At 36.1% G+C, this 26,269-nt stretch overlaps 5 protein-coding genes across 12 annotated transcripts; 2 read left to right on the forward strand and 3 right to left on the reverse strand.

The window, feature by feature from the left end:
- Positions 1 to 617: 617 nt before the first annotated feature.
- LOC148171824 (ovarian-specific serine/threonine-protein kinase Lok-like) lies at positions 618 to 2,619 on the forward strand. Its single transcript, XM_088041440.1, has 8 exons — positions 618 to 735; positions 784 to 1,035; positions 1,086 to 1,213; positions 1,260 to 1,382; positions 1,628 to 1,831; positions 1,876 to 2,105; positions 2,157 to 2,334; positions 2,376 to 2,619. Exons 1-8 carry the CDS (start codon positions 618 to 620, stop codon positions 2,487 to 2,489), a joined length of 1,347 nt encoding a protein of 448 aa, XP_087897566.1. The 3' UTR covers positions 2,490 to 2,619.
- On the reverse strand, positions 2,613 to 16,586 carry spin (lysolipid transporter protein spinster). Of its 5 annotated transcripts, none has more exons than XM_088041436.1 (10): positions 16,052 to 16,586; positions 8,632 to 8,828; positions 8,430 to 8,581; positions 7,601 to 7,804; positions 7,417 to 7,551; positions 5,981 to 6,242; positions 3,542 to 3,640; positions 3,309 to 3,492; positions 3,041 to 3,088; positions 2,613 to 2,941 (listed from the first exon to the last, which is right to left on the reverse strand). In XM_088041436.1, the coding sequence occupies exons 1-10, from the start codon at positions 16,383 to 16,385 to the stop codon at positions 2,889 to 2,891; spliced, it is 1,668 nt and encodes a 555-aa protein (XP_087897562.1). In that variant the 5' UTR covers positions 16,386 to 16,586; the 3' UTR covers positions 2,613 to 2,888. The 5 variants fall into 5 exon arrangements, with proteins under 5 accessions (XP_087897562.1, XP_087897561.1, XP_087897563.1 ...); XM_088041435.1 differs by lacking the exon at positions 5,981 to 6,242 and adding an exon at positions 6,358 to 6,619; XM_088041437.1 differs by lacking the exon at positions 5,981 to 6,242 and adding an exon at positions 6,358 to 6,619 and having other exon boundaries at positions 3,036 to 3,088.
- A 118-nt stretch (positions 16,587 to 16,704) lies between these two features.
- Positions 16,705 to 19,968, reverse strand: LOC148171826 (uncharacterized). Of its 3 annotated transcripts, none has more exons than XM_088041442.1 (6): positions 19,824 to 19,968; positions 19,633 to 19,773; positions 18,261 to 18,471; positions 18,134 to 18,213; positions 17,942 to 18,084; positions 16,705 to 17,895 (listed from the first exon to the last, which is right to left on the reverse strand). In XM_088041442.1, exons 2-6 carry the CDS (start codon positions 19,768 to 19,770, stop codon positions 17,424 to 17,426), a joined length of 1,044 nt encoding a protein of 347 aa, XP_087897568.1. In that variant the 5' UTR covers positions 19,771 to 19,773; positions 19,824 to 19,968; the 3' UTR covers positions 16,705 to 17,423. The 3 variants fall into 3 exon arrangements, with proteins under 3 accessions (XP_087897568.1, XP_087897567.1, XP_087897569.1); XM_088041441.1 differs by having other exon boundaries at positions 19,633 to 19,783; XM_088041443.1 differs by lacking the exons at positions 19,633 to 19,773; positions 19,824 to 19,968 and adding an exon at positions 19,152 to 19,484.
- A 67-nt stretch (positions 19,969 to 20,035) lies between these two features.
- On the forward strand, positions 20,036 to 26,254 carry LOC148171827 (uncharacterized). Its single transcript, XM_088041434.1, has 10 exons — positions 20,036 to 20,119; positions 20,163 to 20,369; positions 20,416 to 20,564; positions 20,607 to 20,730; positions 20,775 to 21,011; positions 21,059 to 21,273; positions 21,324 to 21,546; positions 23,016 to 23,212; positions 25,733 to 26,071; positions 26,120 to 26,254. The coding sequence occupies exons 1-10, from the start codon at positions 20,105 to 20,107 to the stop codon at positions 26,220 to 26,222; spliced, it is 1,809 nt and encodes a 602-aa protein (XP_087897560.1). The 5' UTR covers positions 20,036 to 20,104; the 3' UTR covers positions 26,223 to 26,254.
- On the reverse strand, positions 21,669 to 25,249 carry LOC148171828 (transforming growth factor beta-1-induced transcript 1 protein-like). 2 transcript variants are annotated; one of them, XM_088041444.1, is made up of 5 exons: positions 25,104 to 25,249; positions 22,779 to 22,826; positions 22,420 to 22,593; positions 22,134 to 22,364; positions 21,669 to 22,084 (listed from the first exon to the last, which is right to left on the reverse strand). In XM_088041444.1, exons 1-5 carry the CDS (start codon positions 25,110 to 25,112, stop codon positions 22,010 to 22,012), a joined length of 537 nt encoding a protein of 178 aa, XP_087897570.1. In that variant the 5' UTR covers positions 25,113 to 25,249; the 3' UTR covers positions 21,669 to 22,009. The 2 variants fall into 2 exon arrangements, with proteins under 2 accessions (XP_087897570.1, XP_087897572.1); XM_088041446.1 differs by lacking the exon at positions 25,104 to 25,249 and adding an exon at positions 24,837 to 24,947.
- Positions 26,255 to 26,269: the final 15 nt, after the last annotated feature.

Consider the following 26,269-nt stretch of genomic DNA (forward strand, 5'->3'; position numbering starts at 1 on the left):
CCCCAATGGTAATTATCATTGATTTTGGATGATTAGAGGTGAAGGTTAAACCAACAGTTGACCCAAAGGAGTCGGAGAAAAAATAAGTTTCATCAGATTGTGTCACAAGTTGTTTGTTGGAAGAATAAATTGATTATTGATTAGTGGTTGTTTCATCATTGTTTGCTCAAAAACAGAATTTGCAACTGATTAACGGAAAAGCGTTCAAAAAAAAGAATAAAAATATTTACAGTTTCATAATTATTTTATTTAGAGTACCAATCCAGTCCAACCCTTTAAAAATTCAGTTTTTATTTTCCAAAGTTTCAAACATTTTCAAAATAGATGATGACAGGCAACCCAACATACTCTTCGGTAATAGTGTTAACTACATTTTCAAATGTTTTACTCCACCTTTGATTGGTCCAAAGCTGGTACCACGTTGTCTGTCAACCAATCAGCTTTCCGGAATGCGCGCTTTTATTCTCGGAAAAAAACATGTCGGACTGAATCTCGTAGTTTGTTTTGTGTTTGTTCTACACGTTTAATTATTTCTTTTTTACACATTTATACAACATTTTGTGCGTTTATATTCGCTTTATTCATTTAAACACTAGTTTTTAACAATCACACCAAAGATGGACGATCTTCCTCAGACACAAACTCAGGAAGACTACATTGAAGAATCTCAGGAAATTCAGTACAACAGGCCGTGGGGGCGACTAAGTGCATGCCAGCCAACGTTGAAATCAATCGGTGAGTGATGGTTTTGTCCAGTTGGAGCCCCTATGATTGTGGTTTTAGATTTGTTGGAGCCGACTTATACGCTTGGAAGGGGCCCACATTGCAATATTTTTATTGATAAAACTCAGTTTTCTTCGATTTTAAATGTTAGTAAGGAACATTTTAAAATCTCTCGCGAAGAAGACGAAGTTGTTTATATCATTGACTTGAGTAAAAATGGTACCTTTGTGAACAACGTAAAAGTAGGAAAAAATGGAAAACACATCATATACAACGATGACATAATTGCAATAGGACACCCATCATCCAGAGGTGGGCACTTTTCCTTTGAAACGTCCGTAATAACTTCTCTATAATTCTAGTTTACATTTTCCATTATAACATTAACCATGAAGACAATGACTACCCTATTGAAATGAAAATGAAATATTTCATGTCAAAGAAACTCGGACGTGGAGCCTTTGGAGAAGTGCGCTTGGCTCATGACAAAGTTTGTATAGTCTCACTTATCACAATCGCTTCACTTTTCCTTTCAGAGAACTTTTATGAAGTTTGCTGTGAAGAAAATCAATAAGGGAAGGGGCACTTCTACTACCAGACACGAAAGTCCCTCAGAGAAAGTGAAGACAGAGGTTGAGATCCTCACCAGTTTTTCCTATGTGAGTTTCCCAATTACAGTACAACCTCGATTATCCGTGCTTCTCGGGACCGAAGCCTGAACGGATAATCGAGTTGTTAAATACATAGGTTTAAGGCAACAAAATTAGAAGCAAAAGTACATATTAATTGGTCTTCTATTTGTGTGTTTTTTGTGATAATCGAACGAACATCCTTGCACGGATAATCCGTACCCGGATAATCGCGGTTCTACTGTACTTAAATTTCCGCTAAAATTTCCTTACAGGCTTTCATCATTCAGATGTTTGAAGTTTTTGAGACTGACAAGGACGTGTTCCTAGTACTAGAATATATGCATGGGGGCGAGTTGACAGGGAGGATTCTCTCAAGTTCGCCCTTTCCAGAGGCAGAAGTAAAGTTTATTTTCTATCAAATTCTCTTAGCTGTGCGGTACTTGCATATGCATGGGGTAACACATCGGGATTTGAAAGTAAGTAGAAAAATTGTTGTACTCCAATTTTTGAGTTTTTTTAGCCCGAAAATGTTTTACTGGTCCACGACACCGTTTATCCCATGGTAAAAGTGTCCGACTTCGGCCTGAGCAAAATCATGGACGACACCAGCAAAATGGAGACCATTTGTGGCACCATCAACTACGCAGCCCCTGAAGTTCTCACTTGTAACGAGCCATACAACCGAAAAGTGGACGTTTGGAGTTTGGGCGTCATTCTGTTTTACATGCTGAGTAGAACACTCCCTTTCACGTAGAGTTTTCTACCCTTGTAAAATTTTCTTATACTCAAGTTATTTCTCAGGGGCCCGGATAAAGACACAATCGCGAAGAACATCCGCTCGGGTAAAATTACTTGGGATAATAGAGCGTGGAAGGGAATATCTTTGTCAGGAAAAGATTTAACTCGACGGATGCTTGTGCTAAATCCACAGAGGCGCTGTTCGGCGAGTGAGGTTTTTAATCAAGACTGGATTGAAAAGGTAAGGATGTTTGGTACCACTGAGCTACAAAGTGGTTGTAGGATCGTACCATGAGACACAAAGTCGAGCAGTTGTTGACCCCCACGTTCGAAGACACGGACACGTCTGAGGAGGTTCTGGTTCCAGTTCCAAAGAGACCAAGATTGACTGCGTAAATCTGTTTTGTTTTAACACTTTACTGTGCCATTTTTAGTATTATTTTTGTTTATTGTTCTTTGTTGCCATTTACTTAAATTTTTTCTCTTTATTATAGTGTTTTCATCAATTAAAAAAATAAGTTTACAACATACTTTTATTTCGTGATAACAATTTTGTAATAAATAAAATACAAATGAACGCGATTTGAAGTGATGTCTGTCACACGACGTGAAAAAAAGTCAGTCTTTTTTCTGGCAAATGAGGAAGCCCGAAGTATTGGAAAATGACAAAGTAAGTCTTACTAAATACTATTTACAGTGTTCTAAATCACACACATCCATTAATACGCTTTCACAATAACACTCGATAAGTAGATACGATTACAATTAAAAATCTTCTAAGCTTCAGTACGGTGATCAGGAAGGATTTTCCGTCTCTATGCTCTCTGATAAGAGTTGTTGAGAATTTGCTGCAAGTAAAAAAGAAATAAACACCAATCCCTTAATGAAAACAAAAGAAAAAGCGTGTTATCCCGACACCTCAGCAGCAAAAAAAAAACATACACTACCAGGTTCATTCACTAGTCCTTGGCCAGCTCTGCCTTCATCCATAACCTCTGCACAACGTATGTTATTATTAACTAGGCGAAACTAATGAAAGATGGAATAAATTGTTGTAGCACCACCACAATTTCTTCCATCACTTGCAATAAAGAAGGAACGTACGTTTTGCAATTTATTAAGCCAATTACATGTTGCGAAACTTAGCAGTCAAATTCACGGCAACTTCGTGAAGAATCTCACAACTCCTATCACCGCGTTTTTCCCCGTACTCACCCTGTATAGCTTTTTCCACTTTGTGTTTATCATGCAGAATATACATGGCGTTGATCAGGAAAAAGAAAGCCCCCAGGATCTCAACGAAACAAGTAGTAAACAGTGCGTACTGCAGCGACTTAAACTCGTTCCAATCCGGACTATTAGAGTTCTTGTTGAGTAGAATGAGGATCTTCTCGGACATCTAAACAAAATTATTTAAGAAAAAATCGACTTGAGAAGGTCGTACTTACAACACCGATTAAGTAAGGACTCCCAGCGTCTCCTAGAGCGTGAGAGACCAATAATTGGAAGCCTTCAGCTGTGGATCTTCGTGTCGGTAAGACAACGTACTGTAACAGATCTTGTTAGGTCTCTACCGCAAGACAACTAAAATGAGTGCAGACTATGCTAACATAAATTTAAGACAGTACCATTAAAAATTTGATGAGAAATGACTGCAATGAGATGAGATGAAAGTGATGAAAGTAAGTTATATACGCTTCGTTTCAGCTCGTCGTTTTAAGTACTTTTACCGTGGAAATCATCAGTTAGTCAGGAAGATAACAAAAACAGATCGTAAAGGAGTATGAACTACGGGGGGCGGCGGTATTGCAGTCTATCTCACAAATTATTTATACAGGTAACATGCATTGAACATCGTTAGTTTAACATATTTTGTTAGTATAGAGGCATTGAATTATTTTACACGTTGGTAGCTCTGGTGTCTGTCAGTTGGGGTTTAACGCAGAGCTGCCAACAGATTTCAAATTCCAAAGCCTGCTTGCAAAATTTGTCACTAATTTGGATTAAGCCTTTTTTATGCAATCTTGGTGTTTTCAAACCAGTTTTCGACTTTAAAATAAAAAATTATTAAAATTTTTTGTAATAACTGAACGATTAATTAACCCTTTAACTTTTGTAAACGTATACAGTGTCCCAGAACGCTCGCACTTTCTTTTAATGGGAAATTCTCTATCAAAATCTGAGTTGATTGTCGTATCGCACAATGCTCAGGCCCTTACAGTTTTTGAGTTAAAGCACTTTAAGTTGGCCAATCACTGCTCATAAATCGGTAGATAGCATTCAGTTGCTACGTTACCTGCGAAAATTTTTCCTTAAATTGCACCAAATGCGCTGTGAATGGTCAACTTTAAATGCTTGTAACTTGAATACTATAAATGCCTGAACATTGTACGATGCGGCAATTAATTCAGATTTTGATGGAGAATTTCCCATTATAAAGAAGTGCGAGCGTTCTGGGACACCTGTATGTACGTTTTGTCATTTTTCCCAAAAATGCAAATGATAAGAATTTAAATTTTAGGGACAAAAGTAAGCGGATAAGACAAATCGAATAAATATATTCACATTTACGTGACTCTTCCGGTTATGCCGGAAGTGGCAGTCAACTTTCTTATTTTAAACAGAACACCCTATATTTTATTGCATTTTTGAATTCTATATGCAAATTAATGATCACTTTCTAAATTGGATCATTTTTGAAATATCTCGATTTTTCAAAAAAAAAAAAAATTACATTTGCATTACAAAACAAATATACATATTTTCATCAACGAAAATTTATTGGATCAATTCTTGGTGTTGACAAAAATTATCATCATCAGAGCGATGATTAAACTGATGATTAAATCGCTCTGATGATGATAATTTCATCATCAGAGCGATGATTAAACTTATGATTAAATCGCTCTGATGATGATAGCATTGCTATCGAATCGCGCGTCAGCATTTTTTTGACAAAATTTGGTGTTTGGGAATAAATTGTAATTTTGATAACATATTTTCATAATCATTTTTGAGAATTTTTTATTTCTATTAGACCACCAAATTTGTTTATAAAAGATACACATAAATTGAATTGTCACCATTCCAAAGCGTGCTTAAAAAAATTGAAAATAAAACAGTAAAAATACTTTTTTTTTTCGTATTTTTAGTAGAAAATAGATGTCCAATACATAAAGTTGACGCAAAATTGTATTGTACGTTTATATTGTGCTTATTTTCCAATTAAACGTAGCGATTTTGAAATAGATTATAGGGTACTTATCTCGGAAAGAAAAATTCTTTTGTTGTGCAATTTTTTTACAAAAATCAATACATCTCTGAAATGGTTCAATTTAAGTATAGCACATGATACATAAAGTCACCCTTAATTTGGATGTAGAATCTGAAAATGCAATAATATATGGGGTGTTCCATTTTAAATAAGTAAGTTGACTACTACTTCCGGCATAACCGGAAGTGTCACGAATATGTAAATATTGTCTTTCGATTTGTCTTATTCGCTTATTTTTGTCCCCAAAATTTCAAATTATCATCTGTTGCAGTTTATGAGAAAAATGTCAAAAGGTTACAGTTAAAGGGTTAAACAAATCACGTTAGTTTTTATTATGTGAGAGAAAAAAGAGGAAAGAAAAGAAAACTAGGATGTTCAAACGTCTGTTCAACAACAGCCATCTAACTAAGCACACAAAACATTCATCTATCTACAGAACAACTCAAACTCGATATAAATTTCGTTAAACCAAGCACCAATAAGTGTGATAAAAATTCAAGTGCAAAGAACAGAAAGGACATTCTCCTATCACCAGTTTAGAATCAGAGAGACATTCACAATTTTTGAATTTGTAATATCGTAGATAAAATTTGATTCTGTTTTTGTTTCTTACCAGCAAAATATCACTGACTATCGACCAATTCAGATTCAACGCAACCTGGCCAAGGAACAAAAGTACGTAACAGAGGGCGATGTTATAGGTGGCGGCGAAGGTGGTCCCTAGTAGTAACGGTGCTGATATAAGTAGTCCCGCTCCGCAAATAATTGGATCACATCTCGGATACTTCGGTTTAAGTTTTTGACTTAAAAAGCACCCTAAAGTTAAACCGACCAAGCCTGCCAGCATCGTAATCGCCCCGAATATAAACGTCGAGCTGAAACATCACGTAACAACGGTAAGAAGGCGGTGATAACGACGTTGAAATACAAGGGGATGTCAACACCCTGTATAATAGACGTTGCCGCCGCCGTCTCCTCTTTGGTTCTTACCAGCAGGATGTCGGCTACGATGGACCACGTCAAATTTAAGAAGAATTCACCGAAAAAAACGAACGTGAAACATAGACTTGAACTGTACGAAGCGGAGAGACAAGCAGCGAACACCATGGGAGTGGACAAAAGGAGGCCGATGCCGCACAAATGGGCGTCTATACGAGGGTAACGGGGGCGCAAATGCTGCGCTATTAGACTTCCCGCCGGGACGCCCAAGATGCCGGACACCATCGACACGACGCCGAATTTATACGCTACGCTAGAAACATAAAGCCACGTCAAAAGCACAATCGGGACGGGGAGGCTCCGGTTATTTTCTACATCCTGTATAACCGAGTTTCATTTGCATAAGAAGATAAATCACAACTGGAGGTTGATAGTTATACGCCTACACGTGGTGGATCTTCTTCTTTTTTTCGTCTCGAATTAATGGGATGGTCAATTCGTGCACGAACCCCAGAGAGTTATGAATATTGAAGTTGAATACAAATTATGGACTATAAGACACGCAAGATCGATTTTTAATTTGTTTTTTTTTACAAATAAAAGCTCGGAAAACTGGAACATTCGCGTAAAATTTGTCACTTCCAGACTGTTATTCATCACGTTAAATTATAACACGATGAGTTAATTAATTTTCGAGGTACTCGATCGATTTTCTGTAGCTGCTATTAATTATTTCGTAACTTCACACTTTATCATGAAAATGAATCTCGTAAAAAATTCATTTCTTCGTTTTATTCAGTTACATAATATCCTGTGAAATATTATTTTCCGGACCAGTTATGAAACCAGTGTTCTATATTCAAGGTGATTTATTATATCAACATCATTTGCGTCAGTCCGATAAAGTATAATTTTGCGGACCAAGTACGAAAAAAGCCAATTTACTGAGTACACTCAACTCGTCAATATTCTTAACAGCAAACTGACCATCACGCCACCAATTTTAAAGTTGAAGGCAACATATTCTTAGCCCAAACTTCCGAAAGCTTGCCAACAATTCACGCCAAGGGCAAGAAATTATCCCGCGTCCTCATTACCCCAAAATCTTACCTGTCACTATCCACGCTACTTCCACCCGCTTGTAACATGAGCCCCTTTTCAATAAACTTCGGACCCCACCAAGCCAAAGCTCCGGCGACGAAAGTAACACACGTGAAAGCGGCTGTTGATGCCATAAAGCTCCGACTGAAAAAAAAAAACAGTTAGATGAAAAAATCGTTCGCCGCGTTGTTACTTTTTAGCGATATCCAGCATGTCTTCGCACCATGGAGTGGTTTGAATGTGGCTGCTCCCTTCGCTTTGACCTCTCTCTGGATCTCTGAGAACGAAGAAGATGAGGACGACGGCGATGACGCCGAGGATTGGTGTTACGCGAAGAGCCCATTGCCATTGTCCGAGAGCTTTGGCGGTTTCTGAACCGACTATGTAACCTAAGCCGCTGGAAGTAACGATTTTTTATGAGTTTCTGGTGCTTTGTCGGGTCGTGTCAAAGAAACAGAACCGGAAATATCATTGAAACAGATCTTCAGTTTTTAATCTGTGATATTTAGTTAACAAAGCAAACGTCATGTGCAGTTACAGAACAAACAGATTTTTTCTTGTTTATTCAGACGGGGCTCCCTCGCTGAGATTATACTCGTTTTCAATTCCGGTCACGTTGTGTTTTGCATAAATATAGTTATATTCAGATTGAAGTGGATACTTTTCTGTCATAAAATAAGAGGAAGTATCATAAAATTATTGTTGCATAAAGGAAAAGTCTTGACGCTATCAAAAGTGCACGTTTGACACAGTAATTGAGAATCGTGATAAACATGTTATCTACCTGTATGAAACGACATGTTCGTACGAACATGCAATTATGCTGGAGTGATAAAGTGGCGAGCTAATTTTAAAAAAAACTAACACAATATTGGCAAAAAATCGTGGAAAAACATGGAAATTACACTTTTAAAGCGCCTTAGCAAGATAACGTATCACTTAAAATTGTAAACAGTCCGCACAAATTGGTAATTTAAGTTTCCAGGCAAGAAAAAATCTGCAATTCTTCAAGTTTCTTTTACCTTCCAACAGGGATGGCGAAGTAAAAAAGTGCCAACATCTTCGATCTGACATCTCCGACAAAAAGATCGCTAATAATAGTCGGTGCAATGGTAGAATAACTAGCTTCACCGATTCCAACCAAGGCCCTAAACAACAGGAAGAACCAATAATCCTAAAAACAAGCTCCACTTCAGTACTAACTCTTCACTCCAAGATCATTACCTTCATGAAGGAACCAATTAAAGTAGTGATGCTCCACAGGAAGACCCCAAATGCCATAATATTCTTCCTACTATGTCTATCTCCTAAGTATCCGAACATCGGCGCGAAGATCATGTAACTTAACACAAAAGCGGTTTGTAAGAGCCCCCCTTTATCATTCTGAATGTTGAAGTAGTGTTGGATATCATCTAAAATACCTGAAACAAAAAGAAAGTCGTAGATCATATTTTTAATCAAGCGGAAGCGAAATGGGATTCTCTTATTACATTATGGAGTCTCTGTGACCCCAAAGCCCACACGTGCCACTTCAATAGAGAACCCTCTCTCAATCACAGTTCATTAAAACATTTAGCGACAGATATAAACCGAGATGAAACAAAACGCCATAAATTATCCGATGAGAACGGTTTGATTGTGTCAATTACCAACTGTAATCACACCGAAAAAAATGTACTGAGCGGAAGTGTCACCACTTAACGAAATCGATGTGGGTGGGTGCTACACTGGGATCCAAGAAAAAATGTTTACTCAGACGATCAAACAAAATTATGAATTATTTATTGATCTAAGTCCCATTGACCTGTCTCAGCCACCTTATCGTCAAATCCAATCAGAAACGAACTTATTGCTGCTTTTAATTATTCAAACAGAGTCGTCCTCTTTTCCCAACATCCTGTACTTAAGTTACATTTTCGAATAAACCTGATCACAATAAACGCCCTTCAATCTAATTAATGAATTATTCATTGATGTAAAATCAAGTTTAGTATGTAATGAAATTTTTTGTGGGGAACCCGAGCATATTATTAGAGAGTGATTGATGGAGCTTCGGGGTTTCATCCCCTCGAACTGATCCATTAAATCTTATCCTGGAGTGATATTTCGATGACAGCGATTTTCTGATGGAATAAGCTGTTTACAGAAACTTCCTGTCCATTACAGGCGGGGTAATTGCTTGTTTTGTCGATGACAAGAGGGAGGATTGGGGTTGATGTCTTGCAGAAGCTGGGGATGACTTGTGCGGACAGATGGAAAGAATATTATTTCAGGGAGGCAGGGAAATTTCAGATTTCATTCTGTTTTCTCAACTGCTAACTTTAGAAATTCCTTCTCTATAATTAGGAAGTTTTGCATCCGAACGACTGCACAGCGGTCCCAATGGTCTAAAAATTAGAACAAAACTAAAAAATTAATTAGTTCAAAAAATTAATAAAAGTTACATCTTGCGTAGAAATATTCAGTGCATCTTAAAATAATTAATTACGACATCTAGTGGTTGGTGCTCACCCCCAAGAGGCCGCGAAACTTACCACTGTATGCATTTGTAACGGCATTTCATAATGGTTGTTCTGTGTCTCTGGCTCTTTACAACAATGTTTTTGGTTTTGAGAATAAAAATAAAAATGAGAATAAAAATGAATCATGAAGAATAAAGTAAGTACTACAGACCTATATTTTTGTAATTACATAAAAGTTGTGGATAAAAAAAAAACTCATTATTTTTTGCTGAAACGGCAATATTTTCCATAATTCAAAACTATTTCTTGAGAAACAAAAAAGGTTCCAATAGATTCCACCAATAAAGTCGTTGTCACATCTATTCTTTACAAAGAATTTTCATTTTTAGGTGCCCCAACGTGCCCCCTTCATTGTACTCAAAATAAAAGTAATACTCCGCCCCATTTTGGGAAAATGTTTAGTGCTGGTCCAAATTATTTCAGATCAATCGCCGTATGTGAAAATTTGCATAATAGATATTGTAGTATCGTTTTCAATCATACGGGGTGATGAAAAAAGACACCCATGTTCCATCTAATTCTTTCTTGAGCCTAAAATTAAAAACAAAATATGTGTTTTCTAACTAAAATAGAAATTTTCTTTTTTAAACGATCATAGTCTATGTGGTTACAAATTTTAAATAATTTCATTGTTAGAGATTAGATTCTTTTATTATATTTTGTATTAAAAAAAGAAAAAAAAGTGCATTAAATTAAGTTTTTCTAATTTGCTGTGGTAACCGAGCTATAACGTTTTGAGTGCGTTTATAATTCCAAAATCTAGAAACTTTTTTCAGTTGGCAACAAATGTCAATATCAAATTGAACGATGTTGAAAACACGATCGCAGCCATGAGAATTTGAATTTAAATGGCACTACGCCTAGTGTGCAACACTGTTGTCAACCTGTAACAAACTTCTCTAAAGCACGCAAATTTATTTATTTATTTTTATTTGTAAAAAAATGGTTTAAAATACAAATTAGGAAAAATAGCATAAAAAATCGTTTTATAAAACTTATAACATAAGACTCGTCCTTTCCAGCACTTGTGCCTTTGGCACTCGTACTAGAAACCAGGACTCGTGTTAATAAGGGTTTTATTAAAGCTCGTTTTTTAATATACTATTCTTAAACTTTTAAAAGTGATTTTACTTTATTTTTTATTTTTAAGTTTTAGGAAAATTTGAAAAAACGTATACTGCACTTTTGAGGTAATCTCAAGTTGAATCACTCATGGACATTTTATTTCACACGTTGATTTTGTTTATTATGCTTATAGATATTTTTGTTTTATACTTATAATATTTAAATTTATAATATAAAATTTAAACAAAATTTTGAATTGAACAAAAATTCAAAGCCATTGTTTTCAGTAAAATGTTTGCAGCACAGTAGAACCTCGATTAGCCGGACTAATTGTTGCAGAGGTCATCCGAATAATCGAAAATGCGGATGATAGAATATATGGAAAAAACACAAATAATGATGCAAAACTTGGATCATTATAAAAGTTAAATAAATACAAATATTATACACCAAGTTTCTTTCAATATTTTGTAATTGTTGTAATTTTTCCTCTTGATGGCGGCCAAGCTTCGAATTCGCTTGAGAGTTATTAAAGAAATTTTCTTTAAAAATACTCCAGCAATAATACAAGGAAACTCTTTGGCACGCATTTTTTATTAGCGTAATCCGAAACGATAATAGAAAACCTTTCGCCACGTATTTTTTTTTAAATCAGTAATCCGGATAATCGCGCATCCGGATAATCGAGGACCTACTGATTACAAATTTTTAGAATTTATTTTTGTTTTCCACCATTTTAAAGACGGCATTTTATTTTCTTAAAATTTGACATTTAGCTTTTTAAAGAGCAACTCGAAAAACTTAAAATACAAATTATCAAAGAAAATCAAATTTGTAGTTGTGTCCAACTTTTCATACGATTGGGACCCCTGTGAGCTGGTCAGAAATATCTAGTATTTCGGAAATTTCAGTTTTTGGTTTCGCTTCGATCAGAATCAGCACCAGAGAATCTTAATAAGAAAGTGCAGCCCAAGCACCTGTGAATTCTAATAAAGTTCTGCTTGCTCTTTGCCCCCATTCGTTCATTTCACGTAAATCTCAATTACCCAGATGTTCCAATCCGACCTCTCTGACCTAACACAACAATGTTAAAGTTATTTCATGCACGGTAAGACCTTGGTGGTGTCTGCCCTGGCAAGACCTTGATACAATGCATATTTAGCTTTTCCTCAAGATCAATGAACCTGCTTTGGAAACCAAATACAGTTTTGGTGTATCACCTCAAAGGTACATCAAGCTTGTACCGATCAGCGAATCCACATAGCGTTTGCATAACACTTCAGACCGGCTTGGCGCGTTCGTATTGGCTGGCTCGGATCAGGCGATTCCCAACCCAGATATACCTTCCGACGTGGTATTTCATATGTACACATGTCGCCAAAATCTGATCATGATTACGAACTGAATCACGCGATTGTTGTGTACTTTAGATCGATTTCAAGGTCTTGGTACGTTGGAGGAAGATATCAGGTGATCTAACGGGTTCATGAACCTGTCAGGTTTCGACAGTCTTCATGGTTGGGCGATGGCGTAATCCCTAAGACGTATGTGACGTGGATACATTCAAAATTCCGCATACAGACAAAGTCACAAAGTATTATCTGCATGCAGCTCCAGAAATAGCCATAAAACCCGCTTAATTGCCCCGACACCGTTTCTCAATTCCACTATAAATACACTCCAAGCTAAGTATAGCCCTCATCGTGTATTTTTTGGGGTTATCGTTGTCTCGCCGTCACAAGGGATGTTACTTTATAGTCTTTTTATCGTGGTTGATTGATGCTTTTACATCGAAATGGTTTTATAGTAGGAATGAAAGATTCGTCTAATTGAAGTCAACTGTTCAAATAATCTCAGTGTTATCACAAAACGTCTTGTAAATCTAAAACCACGAGACTATTTTGGTTCAACAACCTTTTTCTTGTACATATTTTGCTGCGAATCTTAAATTACAGCTTGGCAGAGTTTTGATTTATGTCGCGATATTATAGTCAACTTTGCCCTGAAGACGCAGAGCCGGACTGAAAAAAAAAACGAAGGTGACTAATAAATTTTAAATTCCATAAGCTGCGGTTGCAAGTATGACGTCATTTTAGGGGTTGGCACCCTCGATGCTCAGGTGTTTATCTTTTTGCAAACACGAAAGCCGTCTCTGCTAATATTTGTCTCGCACGAGGTGAGAAATATGAAGATGAAAAACAGAGGAAAATAAATATAAACGTAATTTACTGAGCTGTTATGAAGCAACTTGGTTTTTATAGCCGCTATTTACGTAGTGTTTGTGTGCGAAAGCGACAGTTGGGAGGCAGGATAAGTCAATTCTAATGAAATTCTTCATTTTCGAGAAGAGGAAAAAACATTAAAAACAGAACTAGAGAAAATAAAGAGTCAAAACAATTCAACAGTTAAATAAAACGCACAATTTCAAAAGAGTTTAAAATTCTAAAGAAATTAAAGAAAAGAACAGCAATGTGCTAATTTTAATGGGTAAATTCTTCGTCGTTTATAAATTATGTAATAGACAAGTTGCAAGCATTTTAATTTTAAATTTCGGTGCAACAATTGTGTGTAAATCTTTTTGCACGTATCTTTATTCATTATCTTCCTAATTGACTATTAAAACCCCTTGAAATCGTAATGTTTATAGAGGAATCTGAAATTTTTAAACGTTCCTGTAAATTTTAACTAGTAATACTAATTCAGCGATTTTTACGTTATCAAAATTTCCATTATTGGTACGTAATTTTAATACATAACAATCCCCTTATCGCAGTAAACCTTTATTTAAATAGCGACGTGCTTCTGCTTCAATTTTCCAAATTTTGACCGCACTGTTTACTTTCCCACCCAAGTTTACAATAATTAAATACCCCATTTATCCCCCCACAAATAAATAAACACAGACAATAGCCAGAATTATTCATTCTCCCCCGAGACTATAAAATCTTGATAAGATGACACCCTCTGATGGGGTTCACGAGTAAATACCATGAATTTATAGGAGGCAGATGGTCGGAACAAACCTCCCACTTTGGAAGGGCAATCCAAAAAACGATAAATTTGATGTACTGTGGTAATGCAATATTTGAGAGTACACAAGTTACAAATTGTAAAATGTTATCTTATCTTAGCAGGTGGATTTCTAGAGTTGGTTACGTAAAAATGACTGTAATTTACCTGTAATTAAATGCTAAGAAAGTCAGCGTGGTTGTTATTAAATTGTAGTTAATAATATGAGGGTGAAGGTCGCGGAATAACAAATTACAACAAGTCATTTAGAAGGACGTCAATTAGAACAATGTTATCGTAACGTCACGATCATACGATTTTTCAGGAACGTATTTATATCTTTCTACTTCCTACATTTCCCATTTTATCGGTTTAAATTGGTTTTGATTAATAGAATTAAAACACCAAAAAATCATTTCCAGGTACTTTTACCGCGATTTATGTAATTGTCATTAGCTAATTACAGTCATTACATTGCTTGTTAGCGCGTACTTGCATAATTACAATGATAATTCCGATAATATTTTCAATTCATTTGCTGGGATTGTTGTTTGGCACCAAATCAATCAATTCCTTATCTTAATTCCAATGACCTTCATATAATCAAAAGTGCTTCTGTCATCCCTTGAAAAATTTCGGTGAAGTGGGTCGCGGAATAAACAACGTACGTCTTAGCAAAGAACGTGCTCATTGAAAAGCTGACTCTAAATTCTTCAGACGTTTACAGACGCACGTTCGCAATTGTGTTGCTCTAAATACTACTAAATAGCACTTTTGAAAAGTGTACAAAATGAGTGCATAAGCAATTTCGCGATAACTCGAAAATATAATAATTGCATGGAATAACACAGCAGGATATTTATAATATCGATAGATAAAATAACGTGCGATTGGCAGAAAATTGCGTCAATTGGAATGGCATGTCGTATGATGTTCCACAAGAATCAATTAATGAGGCAAGTAATGGGTTTGCGGTGGATTGACGCTGACAGGAGTAAGTTTGTACTGTGCTATTAACGACGGATTTTGCAAATAAATGAGTAAAGTAATTACAAGTGGTAAGTAAATAGAAAGGTGTTGTCAATAAATAAATTGATGATAAATTTTCAAGAAGCACTAACACGATTTGTTAATTATGAAAGTGTGATAAGGTTTATCTTGGCAGTATTCGTCAATTAAAACTGTAAACAAGTGTAAGAGTGTAAAAGCAAAATAAAAATTGCAAAATATATTTTTTTTATTTTTATACTAGATAGATGATGAAGATCTGAAGATCTAAAGAAATACAAATGAGGAGTTATTTTTCAAAACTCAATAAATCCAATTTTGACTGACATTAGGTTTGATTATTATTTATTATTTAGTATTATTATTTTGGATAAATCTAACAATGTGTATTTTTTATTCAGTGGAAAACCTCTTGCTAAAACATTGTTTTACCCTCTTATGCCAAAATTGATCAAGTAAATTTGAAGAAAATTGAACAAATTATCGTTTTTTCTAATCCCTTGTCAAACTTTATGAAATGGATTTAGTGAGTTTTGAAAAATAACTCAATTGTTGAATGAAAAAAGAAGAGATGTTTGCTAGAAGCTTAATGCAGAAGAAAAAAACCTTCATAAAATATAACTATTCTCTCAACTAAATAAGTAATGGGAGTGTACGAAAAGAAAAAAATATACGAAAAAAAAAATCAAAAAACTTCGATAGACTTGTAGTGAGCGAATGCAGTATAAATATATAAAATTAAAATCAGCAAATAATTACCAGAAAATAGAAGAAACGGAATGAAATACAAGAATCTCACAAGCGTTTTTAAATGTCCAAAAATTCGTCGTGCTTGTTTAAACCCATGAATCACACTGTTTATATTTTTCAAAGTGCAAATATTTACTGTTTTGCTTAAGATTATGAAAATTCATGCCTCAAAAAGTTTTAATTTTGATCTTTGGCTTTTAGACAACATAAATGTTTTTTATTATTTTTTATTTTTACTGAAACTTTTTTTTGAAAGACTTATTCTACGCCTACACCTAATTTCCACCTACCTGCTAGGGTAAATCTATCCATATAATTTATAAGATTAACAAAACATAAAATAAAAACCATAATCCATTCGCGTAATTTCACATCTTTAATAGTCCTTTCACTGGAAGTATTTTCGATACTTTCTTCACTAGGCCTAACAAGTTCAGCTCTTGAATTATTTTGTGTAATTTCACCTTCCATTTTATTAATGTGTTGTAATACTAAAACTTTTTCTAACTTTTCAGACGGCATGACAGCACGACACGCAATATAACCTAACTTCTTGACACATAAAACCGGAATGAAAATCATACGATACTTTGATTTCCATGTTGGCGGGATGCGATTGCGCATGCGTAGATGTGTCAGAACGATGAGAGATCAAATTTTACAGTAAAGGTTTACAATTCGAGACACACACGATAAAAAACGCGTTGATAAAGGCCGTGGAAGCAAAAACCGAGAGGTGCAGTCTTTTTAGACGGAAATTTAATGGAAAAACTGCGAAGGAACGACAAACGGGCGCGCACTGACAGCTGTGTGACAAGGAGAACAATGACAGTGTAGGTTACTGTTTTACCTTCTTTTATTACGTTTGTATGGTGTCAATTTTATTTTTGCGCGATAGTTTGTTTACACGAGCTGTTAATCGGAAATAATAAAAATAAGCGGAGAGTTCGTATTGCGCTTTATTTAGATGAATAATACACGTATGATGTATTACGAAATGTAATATATAAATAAAATAAGTAAATTGATGGATAACACAGAGTGCACAGTATTAAAAACTACTCTATAGGAAATTGTATTGCACAAATATATCAACAGACAGTAAAGTTTTATATACTAGAATAGTTGGTAGTCAATACTGTTTATATCTTCAAATAAGCTCACACCGTAAATAAGTAGAAAGCTGAAAATATCACTGTTTGTACTTCACCAACTAGACCCAATTTTTTGCTGGAAAAAATACTAATCACTAATGTTGCAGTCTAAGAGGTGAATCTTGTTCTGGATGAACTCAAAAGAATTAGCTATCTATTCCTCCATATATTGTACTGTAAAAATAATTAAGACACAGATTAGGTTAGTGGACCGTAGCAAAGCACCCACTATAAATAAACTCCCTGTTAAAATACTTATACATTGATAGTTAAAATAGAATTGTTATAATTCGAGAATCTCAGTTAAACATGAACGAAAAGATGACTTTTGATCAAATCACAGTCTAGTTATCTACTCCCGAATATCCAACAAAAATGACTGCTCCAACATGAGTATAACAACATTTTAAACCATTGGGAGCAAGTATTAAAATATTTGTATCTAATACAGACAGCCTTTAAGCGCTTAAAAATATAAATCAACGCTTAAATTTTTTTGATTTCCGACTTACGACGGCTTAGTACTTTTATTTTGCCCTCCTCGGTACTTCCTGCCGTCGCCGTTATTATGGTAATGGTTATTATTAGCCCCCCGCCTCCCTTGGTACTGAGATGAACTCCCATTTTGTAAGTTTGGTAACCCTGCGCTTTCTGCCCCGTTTCGGTCTTGCCTACTTCCTTGTTGCCAGAAACTCTGAGAATGTAAAGGTGGAAACCAATTGCCTCGGTAATGGCCGCTTCCATTGCCCCGATGTCTGCCGTTGCCTCGGCTTTGATTACCTCCTTTCGGAGGCGCCGCTGATGACTCACGCAGTTGAAAATGGGAAACTCCGGCATTCTCACGACGCAGATCGGAATTTTCACGACGTAATCTTCTAATTATTGTCTCTGCGTCATCGAGTTTGCGCAGCAATTCCGGGTCCGGCTGAAGGGCTCTTTCGCGTTCTTTTTCTCGGTCGCGTTCGTAGCGTTCCAGTTTTCTACAAAACAACAATAAGATTACATTGTGAGGACGAAAAGGGTTACTTTTTCTGTTCGTCGACTATAGCAGAGAGGTAGAGATTCCGACTTTCAACTTCTTGGAGCTGTAATTTCAACTCTCCCAGCTCTTTTTCCAAAATCTCGATCTGTAGAGGGGTGATGTTGATTTGTTTGGGGCTCGAGTACACCTAAAATAACTCACATTTCTCGTCTTTCTTTTGGGTGCTTTATTTTTACCTTATGTTTCGTCTCGTCTTCCGGGGATGATGGAGAACTAGGGAGAGTACCTTTCACGAATACCAACTGAAACTGTAATTCTACAAAACACCAATAGAAGTTTGATTAGTACAACATAATTTAGAACCTCGATTTCGATTCCGAAGACTTTCAATCTCGTTGTGAAGACCCGTCAGCATTAGCTGATGCTGTTCTTGCAGAAATCGGATGTTCTGTTCCAGCTGCGCCACTCTTGCGCTGTCTGGACCTTTGGGTCGCTCCGGACTTGACACAATTTCTGGGGACCTCGATACTGCCACCAGCTCGCCGTTGACACCTCCAGCTTTCGATTTATTCACCTTGAAAAAAAAGTTGGAATGGAAAAGGGGCCGAGGCGAGGCGAGGAAATATTTTGACTATATTTCTTCTGATTTATGGGAGCGATAAAATTAAATTGGTTAATGCTATAAAATTTGACATGAGCAAAACATTCTTGATACACACTCATAAAAATTATTTCTAGCAGTAATAATTAGTGCTTTGTTTAATTATGTCGTAAAATGAGGGAATAAAGGCCACGTCATCTTTGATAGCAATAATTTCCTAAACAAACTTTTTTCTTTGTCCAAGAAATATAATTTATGAAATTAAAGAACGTGTTGGTAGCCCTGACAATCTGAGGTTAAGTATGACTTGATTACGTCAAATATCAAAGACCACACTGCTACCAACGTGTAAAAAATCCAGGGGCCGCTTAAATATTTTCCTGTTTATCTTGAGCACCATTCTCAAAGATCAAAAGTCTTCTAGATATGAAGGTCATTAAAAAAAAAATTAATTAGTTGTAGAATATATTCCACACCTAGTTTAATGAAAAAACGTGAAAACATCGCATGAAAAACATCTCGTTTCTGCGGAAAATCCATACGCGAAATAAAAAAAACTTCTCCCTTCCACGCGATTGTCCCCCAAAAGGTCGATAAACTGACCATTTGTTGCCTCTTGCAACCCCAAAATCTACCATAACACCAATACTCACTTGCCCAAACGGCGCTACCGGTATTTTCACCATAATCTTCGAAGCCATCGTGGTCTTCTCAGTAAATTTCGAAGTTTCCTATGAAACCGAAGCAAAACCGGCGCTGACGCTCAATGATTCACCGACGCCAAAATGTGTAATGGTCTTACAATAAATGCGGCGTCATTCTAAGCAAACGAACACACAAGGAGGCTCAATATTCAACGTTGTAGCACTGGATTACTACGTCGTATTTGTAACTGTTTAAAATTAACAAAGCGGCGTCGCGTATTTACCACAGTTGAATCACACCTTTATGAGTATTGATTATTCGTTTTGTGTCATGCTCAAAGGCTCCGCTTGACGGAAAAACCAGAAAATAACGGCGGACGCTTAAGGGGGTGTTTAAAAGTGCCTCTTTCTGATTTCACAAAAAGAAAACAAGAAAAAAAGTGGTTCCTACCTCTCAGAAGTGACACTAATAAAAAAAATTCCATCTTACCAGTACTTTTCCTATGAACGACTTTTCAGGAAGAGGTGGTGAAATCGGGGGCAAAATTATGGTATTCAATGGTACTCTTCTGCTATTGTCCAAAATTGTGTTCCTATGCACCCCTACATGCCTCATTATTCTTATCATCCCCTAAAATTAACTTACACTTAAATAAAAACCGAGACGAACCATCATCTTACCCCTTTTCACTAGTGGTAATAAAAATGTCGAAATTTCAAACCCATCATCGTCAAAAAATACAAACATTTGGGGACTTTTAATCGAAACAAACACCATTATCTTTCATCTTTATCTGATAAAAGCGCACCCCGATGTGACCTTTCGCTGTGTTTACGTTGGCCAACGTGTATCGTCATGGTAACGCTCACATGTCCATGTCAACAAACCATGGATACGAAATGCCGAAAATGACAATAAACTATTTATTTTTTCTTTAAGTGATTGTAATCTTTTATCGACAATGAATGAATTTCCGGTAAATACAACCCTTGTAAACCCCTAAAAACTGCTGATTTCAGGAGCTGAAACATGACTTTGCGTTTTTGAAAAAAATCGACTCCCAGAGCAAAGTCTGGAAGGAACTAGATGGTGCCAAAACGAAGAAGTCCAAGACGAATTTTCTTCTACATCCCAAGAGACTGGAGTCTGATTCTAACTCGACGGTTGAAAGTACCCCCAGATTTTTCAGCGGAACTGTCTTAAAAAATTTGGAGTTTCCAGAAAACGTGAGTTTGGTCAACACCAAGCTCAAAGCTAAAGTTGTGTTTTTAGACCCCTAATCCTCCCGAAAAAGGAAAAATTGGTGACTCCTCCACCAAAACTGTGGATATAAAAAGCTCATCCAAGCCCCGCCTGGACAACTTCGGCAAGAAGTTTAAGACGCAAGTTGAGCGCAGTTTGACACAACTCACCAAAATCAGGTACCCCAACCCGTATATTTCCCTTTTTATTTGAATTTTTAGACTAATGATCGAAGCTGGAATCCCTGAACCTGACGGCGAAGAAGACTACTTCAGGCGGGTGAAACGACTCCAAGAGTTCCTCGCTCGATTCTCTCGAATTTATCTCTACCCTTTGATGCGACAGGTTGGCTCGTTATTTTACCCCCACGTGTTAACAGTGAGTTTTAGACAGACGAGCTCACTCAAACAGATAAAAAGAATACAACTGTCATAAACCAGAAGCTGTTATATTCGCAACAGATTGTCTTACAGGCTCTACAGGCTTATTATAGTCACCTCCCTTGTTCTGTAGATAAGTGTGGCTCCGATAAATTGAAGACTCTTCTGGATCAGATTCTTTATCTGTGTCATTTGTACGAAGAGCTGAAAAAAGGTGTCGATCCTGAGAGCTGGGAGTTTGTTGATGTAACGTTAGTTTGTTATTTTGTTCCCTGTTTTTTATGTTTTTGTAGGCGATGCGCAACCACGTCCAACTCCTCTCCGAAGCGTTGACAACCTTCGATTTAAAATTCGTCAACAACACGAAAAAGCTCCAAGAGAAGAAACTTAAACCTGAACTCAAAAAACCCGTTCAAAAAAACAAGTCAAAACTATCAATGTACGTTAAGAGTTCCTTCAGGAAGGACCTCGCCCTGAAAAAACAACTAGAAGCATTGACAACTAAAAAGTAAACAGTATCGTAGTTTCCGATATTATATTTCAATTTTAGGCTTCTAGGTTGAATGTTAAGTCGAGGTACAAAACGGCCGGTTTTAAACACCGACCACCTGTTGAAAAACAAGTGGAGGATTTGAAGGATCGGAACAAAATGAAATTCTTTCAGAGATCGTCCTCTTATCTTTCAAGTGGTAGCCAGAGACGGACGCCGTTCAGGGAGGATGATATTAAGACGATGGTGGAAGTGGAGGATGAGCTTGAGGCGCCGCCGAATTCTGGAGAGGTAGTTGCTTTGTTAAACATTATTCAAAAAAACAACCCTAAAACGAATATTTTAAAAAACATATTGAACGAAATAAAAATGAAGGAATATAGAATTTGGAACTGGATTAAAGAGTCAGAAAATTTGCATAGAACCAGTGAAGGGTAATTTATTGGTATACTTAGTTATAGTGAAATATACAGATATTTCAATGATTATTGTTACGAAAGCACCATAATTTCCAATAAATATAGAAAAAAGGACACTTATTAAGACACTGATTGTTTTTAGCAAAAATAGAAGTGCTTTTTCACTACAACGCTCTAGCTAGTTTGGTGTAAATATCTCTAGATAAACAGCAGGTGCAATGCTTAACCCTTAATCCAGATGCTTAATTAAGCATTTTCAATAAATTTATTGCAAAGCCATTAAAAGCGTGTATAATAAGAACATTGTATAAATATTCGTGTGCAGAAGCTAGCATTTAACATTTAACACACTGAGGTTTGCCTCCTTCAGTACGGAATGATTGGTCCTTCATGATGGGCTTCCCGCATTTCTGCAACGACAATTTTCAATACAAAACCCTACAAAACTCTTCAGCTTACAGAGCATTTGAAGCAGAGTTGGTGCCACTTGGCGTCCAAAGCGACGACGGCTTGTGTGACGATGGGCTTACCACACCCCTTACACTTGTCTGCGTATTTCTCAGTGTAACACTTCTGGCAGTATGGGGCGCTTTCAAGTTCCATGAATTTGCTCCCAATGAGCTTCACCTTGCAGCTGGCGCAAACGAAGTGGTCTTCGTGCCAATCAGCCCCCATGGCAGTAACCACTTTCTGAAATTATCGAATTAGGGTTGGTTTACACTGAATTTGGATTAGTAACACTCACATCTCGGATTGGCTCGCCACAAGCTTTGCATTTTTGCAGGAATTTTTGAGTATAGCATTCATTGCAATAAGGCTCATTGTCTTTTTGCTGGAATTTATTTTCTTTGATTGGTTGCTCGCAATTCGAGCAAAGAAAATGCTCCGGATGGTAGGCTTTGTCGAGAGCTATTAGTACCTAAATCAAGCATTAGGGATTAGTATTGTTAATCTAACATGCTATTGTGCAACGAAATCCGGCCCTGGCAATTAAACTTGTTTAGATCATTTCAAACGATATTTGTTTAGTGTTATCTTAAATGAGATCACTGCTTTTAGTGTTTTTATCTCAGGAATGTTGCTAGGGCGGAATGCTCTACTTACCCCACCCTCGATGTTGTTTTTGCAAGTAGCGCAGACTTTCGGTGGTGCCTGCAAAAAAACAATCAAAAATTAAAAATTAAGAAATGAGTACATACGGCAACATCGGTCATTCTTAACGATTTCTTCTGCACACCCTTAGAAAAAAATGGCAGGTGTCAGACTAACGGATAATAAAATTTTACGACTATGGAAACGGATCAAAACCCACTTGCTCTCATATCGATTTTCTATTTTCAGAATGTGAATCACGAGAGCAATGCATCATGCAGACAACTGGTACAAGATAGCACTCAAAAACCGCAGAATGCTGACAGTAGCGTGGAAAAGGCCTTACAGGTTCTACGCAAGTTTCTAGAGAGCTCCGAAAATGGAGATATCGATATCTTGCGGAAAATCGTCGGCGAGGCCAAGAAAAACGACAAAAAAAAGATTGAGTACGTATGGAGGAGACGGAATTTTCGGCAACATTATTTTTCCTTGTAATAGTAATATCCTGCCCGAAATTCCGTAACCGCAACTGTACAAGATAACGAAAAGGCTCGAAAATGAACAATTCTTTGTTTCTAAAACAAGAAATTGATGACATTATCACTCAACGCGGTTTTGTTTTTCCATGCCAGCTCATTTTGGGTTTTGGCGCCAAATTGTTCCGCTCCGCGAACACAGTTTGTTCATTAGTGTACTTTTTTTTAATAAAAATAACAAATATAAGATTCTAAAAGTGTAGGTTCGAAAATAACTGTGTGTATAAAAAATATTTAGCGTAGGCGTGTTACGAGTCATATTGTAGTTTAGGACACAGAATTTAGGAAACACATTTAAAATTAAAGGGCCGGGCGCAAAATTGTTGCAAAATTTTTGGAAAAAAAACAAAATGCCCTAAATTATTGGAAAATTTTTCGAAAAAATTGAAAAAAAAGATGCCTTTATGATGGATTGTCATAAAATAAGCGACAAATTTTATCCAAGATCGGAGACACAAATTCGGGAATTTTTTGTTATAGTTTATGACATAAATCTAACAGCTGATACCTTTAAATGTTACGGAGGAAATGAATTTTATAAATAGCACGTGCTAATGGATAAATTTGTCTAAGAGTTCAGTGTATCGTGTTGTTATTAATCCAAATTAAAAAAAAAACCGGTGCGGTTAATTGAATTATACAGTTGGCTGGTACTTTTCGAACGTGTGTCTGAACTTGATGTAAAAACGTCAAATAATTGACAGGATGTTTAGTAATAACAGAGCTATAAAGACTATAATAATAACAGCCAACTTGAAAAATAATTCAATTAACCGAACTGACATTAACGAGATTACTAAAATTCTTTACTTATCTTTGAAATTTCTGATAATCTTGTGATAATCTTTTATTTTTCACGGTTCTTGACACGACCTCAGATTTTACGGTTTTTTTAAATTATTTTATTTTTATTACAAATATAACAATAGTGCTATATTATTTACTATTACTATAAATAACCCCATAAAAATACGAATTATTTTTCCAAAAACTAATTACGATTAGTTTCTAATCAGAGGTGATTTTTATGGCCAAATTTGGAGAAGTATTACACAACATGCCAAGTTATCAAAACAATAATTGATTTATTGATATCACAAAAACCCAATTAAACATGACATTTTTTTTACCGATGATTGAATATGTCAATATAACATAACAGATAAGATCTAATATCGCATATTTTTCCAATCAATTCACCGAAGCAATAATTCGGTAAAAAATTGGTAAATTCTTCTCGCCCTAATTAAAACTTAATTGGCGGAAATTTCCGAAACATCGTTGCCAACTTAAATTTCAAAAAACCAATAAGTCTATTTTTAATTGAAATTCGATCCCGCGGCTCAAAATCTGATCTGTTATTCCAGAAAATTAATAGTGTCCAAAAACCAAAATAATCAAAAGTGGGCGTAAACACTGCAGCAGCTGCACCGGATTTTCCGAAAAAAAAAAAAGATTGATCGATTTTCCTTGCCAAAAAGCGTGTTGGACTAATTTATCGCATCAATAAACATAAAAATCACAATTAGCCTACCATTGTTGTCGAACTCGAATTAGTTTGTTGCACGTCGAACACTCAAAGACAGACTAACACTAATCTAATGTAGGAGGATCTGTCGTTGTTTTCCGAAATTTGCTGGACTCGATGCGTTATTTTGGTCCGGTTATAATAAAACGAAAACAGGACCGGCCCGAACTCGATAATTTTCCCGTGAATTTTTCTGGAGAAACGGAATCGCGGTTAGTACAGATCTGGAGGTTTAAAATTAAACGCGAAAGTTTCGAAATAAATGATACTCACCTCCTCCATTCTTGACACTGAATAAAGTTTGTAGCACTGCGATTGTTATTTATTGGTGCACGATGATATCATTTTTATCAAATTTAGAGTTGTTCCAGTAAGGTATGACCACAATGAAGTAATAGTGAATATAGTAGACCTTTGCACGATTGGGATTATATCTTGTTTACGAAGAGAATTATCGACGGATTAGTACAATTTTGCGCACAAGTACACACCTTAATGAAATTTTAATTGTTGCCTTATTAAGACAGGTGCATATTCGGTGTTTCTAAAAATATCTCGATATGAAATTTATTCAAAGTATTTTGCACTCGAAACGCTAGAAATATTGGAAACTTGGCTCAATTTCAGAATGCGACAGATCGTATTTTCGCACGTACTCGTCCATTAAATTATGCGCAGAGATTTCCTAATCGTTTATTTTAACAGCCGAACATTGCGTTTTTAAGGATGAAAATTCCTAATTCAGCTAAGCAATGAGCGAACTATTATTAGAGCTGACTCAGTTAAACAATTAACGCTATTTATCATTAAAACCGTGCTTTGGTGTGGAAAAGTACGTTCGGTGTACCAAAGAGCGCGAAATATAACACAATATTTATCAGAGTATTTTTATTTGATTCCAGGCCAGTTGTGACAGTAACCGGCGCGAGAAACGCCAAACTGATTTGTATAAGAGATGACAATTCTGTGGAAGAGGACTGCGGCTATGAAGACAAAGAAATTATGACTGATGTTGAGTTGAAAGTCAAGTCCAGTGAGACACAGACTGAAGTCGAAAAAACTAGCAAAAAGACAATTAAAATAAGTCGACTTCCACGTCATAACGTGCGACTTTTGCAACTGCTACCGAAGGATTATGCAATTAATATTATTCAATATAAGTTGCGATATAATCAGTTTCATAAATACAATCCCATGTATAGAAAATCGGCGCATATTCAGCCTTGGGTGCTTATGGGGAAGTAAGGCGAAGTAATAAGTGATAACTTAGGAATTAACGCGTTTTTTAGGATTTCCGATGAGATTTTGGATTACATCATCAGAGCGGTGACGAGCGAGCTGGAAGTCGATGAAATTCTCGAAAATTTATATAATGCGGAATTTCAATATTGATCCTATTTTTATATTTTTTTAAATAAAATAACTGAGGTGGAGAAATT

This window comes from Gnatocerus cornutus, chromosome 7, assembly GCF_029298725.1.
Source record: "Gnatocerus cornutus isolate USDA-ARS CGAHR chromosome 7, icGnaCorn1.1, whole genome shotgun sequence".
Lineage (NCBI taxonomy): Eukaryota > Metazoa > Arthropoda > Insecta > Coleoptera > Tenebrionidae > Gnatocerus > Gnatocerus cornutus.

Bases quoted from the DNA above. Each gene is read 5' to 3' on its own strand.
- LOC148171824 (XM_088041440.1), top strand. From the start codon at position 618: ATGGACGATCTTCCTCAGACACAAACTCAGGAAGACTACATTGAAGAA. The intron at 1,036-1,085 runs GTGGGCACTTTT...CTATAATTCTAG, and splicing joins AGGACACCCATCATCCAGAG to TTTACATTTTCCATTATAAC. The intron at 1,214-1,259 runs GTTTGTATAGTC...TTTTCCTTTCAG, and splicing joins TGCGCTTGGCTCATGACAAA to AGAACTTTTATGAAGTTTGC.
- spin (XM_088041436.1), bottom strand. From the start codon at position 16,385: ATGCGCAATCGCATCCCGCCAACATGGAAATCAAAGTATCGTATGATT. The intron at 7,805-8,429 runs GTAAAAGAAACT...CGTTACTTCCAG, and splicing joins TTCGCCATCCCTGTTGGAAG to CGGCTTAGGTTACATAGTCG. The intron at 3,089-3,308 runs GTGAGTACGGGG...TACGTTGTGCAG, and splicing joins AGTGGAAAAAGCTATACAGG to AGGTTATGGATGAAGGCAGA.
- LOC148171826 (XM_088041442.1), bottom strand. From the start codon at position 19,770: ATGATAAGAATAATGAGGCATGTAGGGGTGCATAGGAACACAATTTTG. The intron at 18,472-19,632 runs GTAAGATGGAAT...TTTTTTTTCAAG, and splicing joins CGTTCATAGGAAAAGTACTG to GTGAATAAATCGAAAGCTGG. The intron at 17,896-17,941 runs GTAACCCTTTTC...GTTGTTTTGTAG, and splicing joins ATAGTCGACGAACAGAAAAA to AAAACTGGAACGCTACGAAC.
- LOC148171827 (XM_088041434.1), top strand. The intron at 20,565-20,606 runs GTACCCCAACCC...TTGAATTTTTAG, and splicing joins ACACAACTCACCAAAATCAG to ACTAATGATCGAAGCTGGAA. The intron at 21,012-21,058 runs GTAACGTTAGTT...ATGTTTTTGTAG, and splicing joins AGAGCTGGGAGTTTGTTGAT to GCGATGCGCAACCACGTCCA.
- LOC148171828 (XM_088041444.1), bottom strand. The intron at 22,365-22,419 runs GTGAGTGTTACT...CGATAATTTCAG, and splicing joins GTGGCGAGCCAATCCGAGAT to AAAGTGGTTACTGCCATGGG. The intron at 22,085-22,133 runs GTAAGCTGAAGA...TTGTCGTTGCAG, and splicing joins AACTCTGCTTCAAATGCTCT to AAATGCGGGAAGCCCATCAT.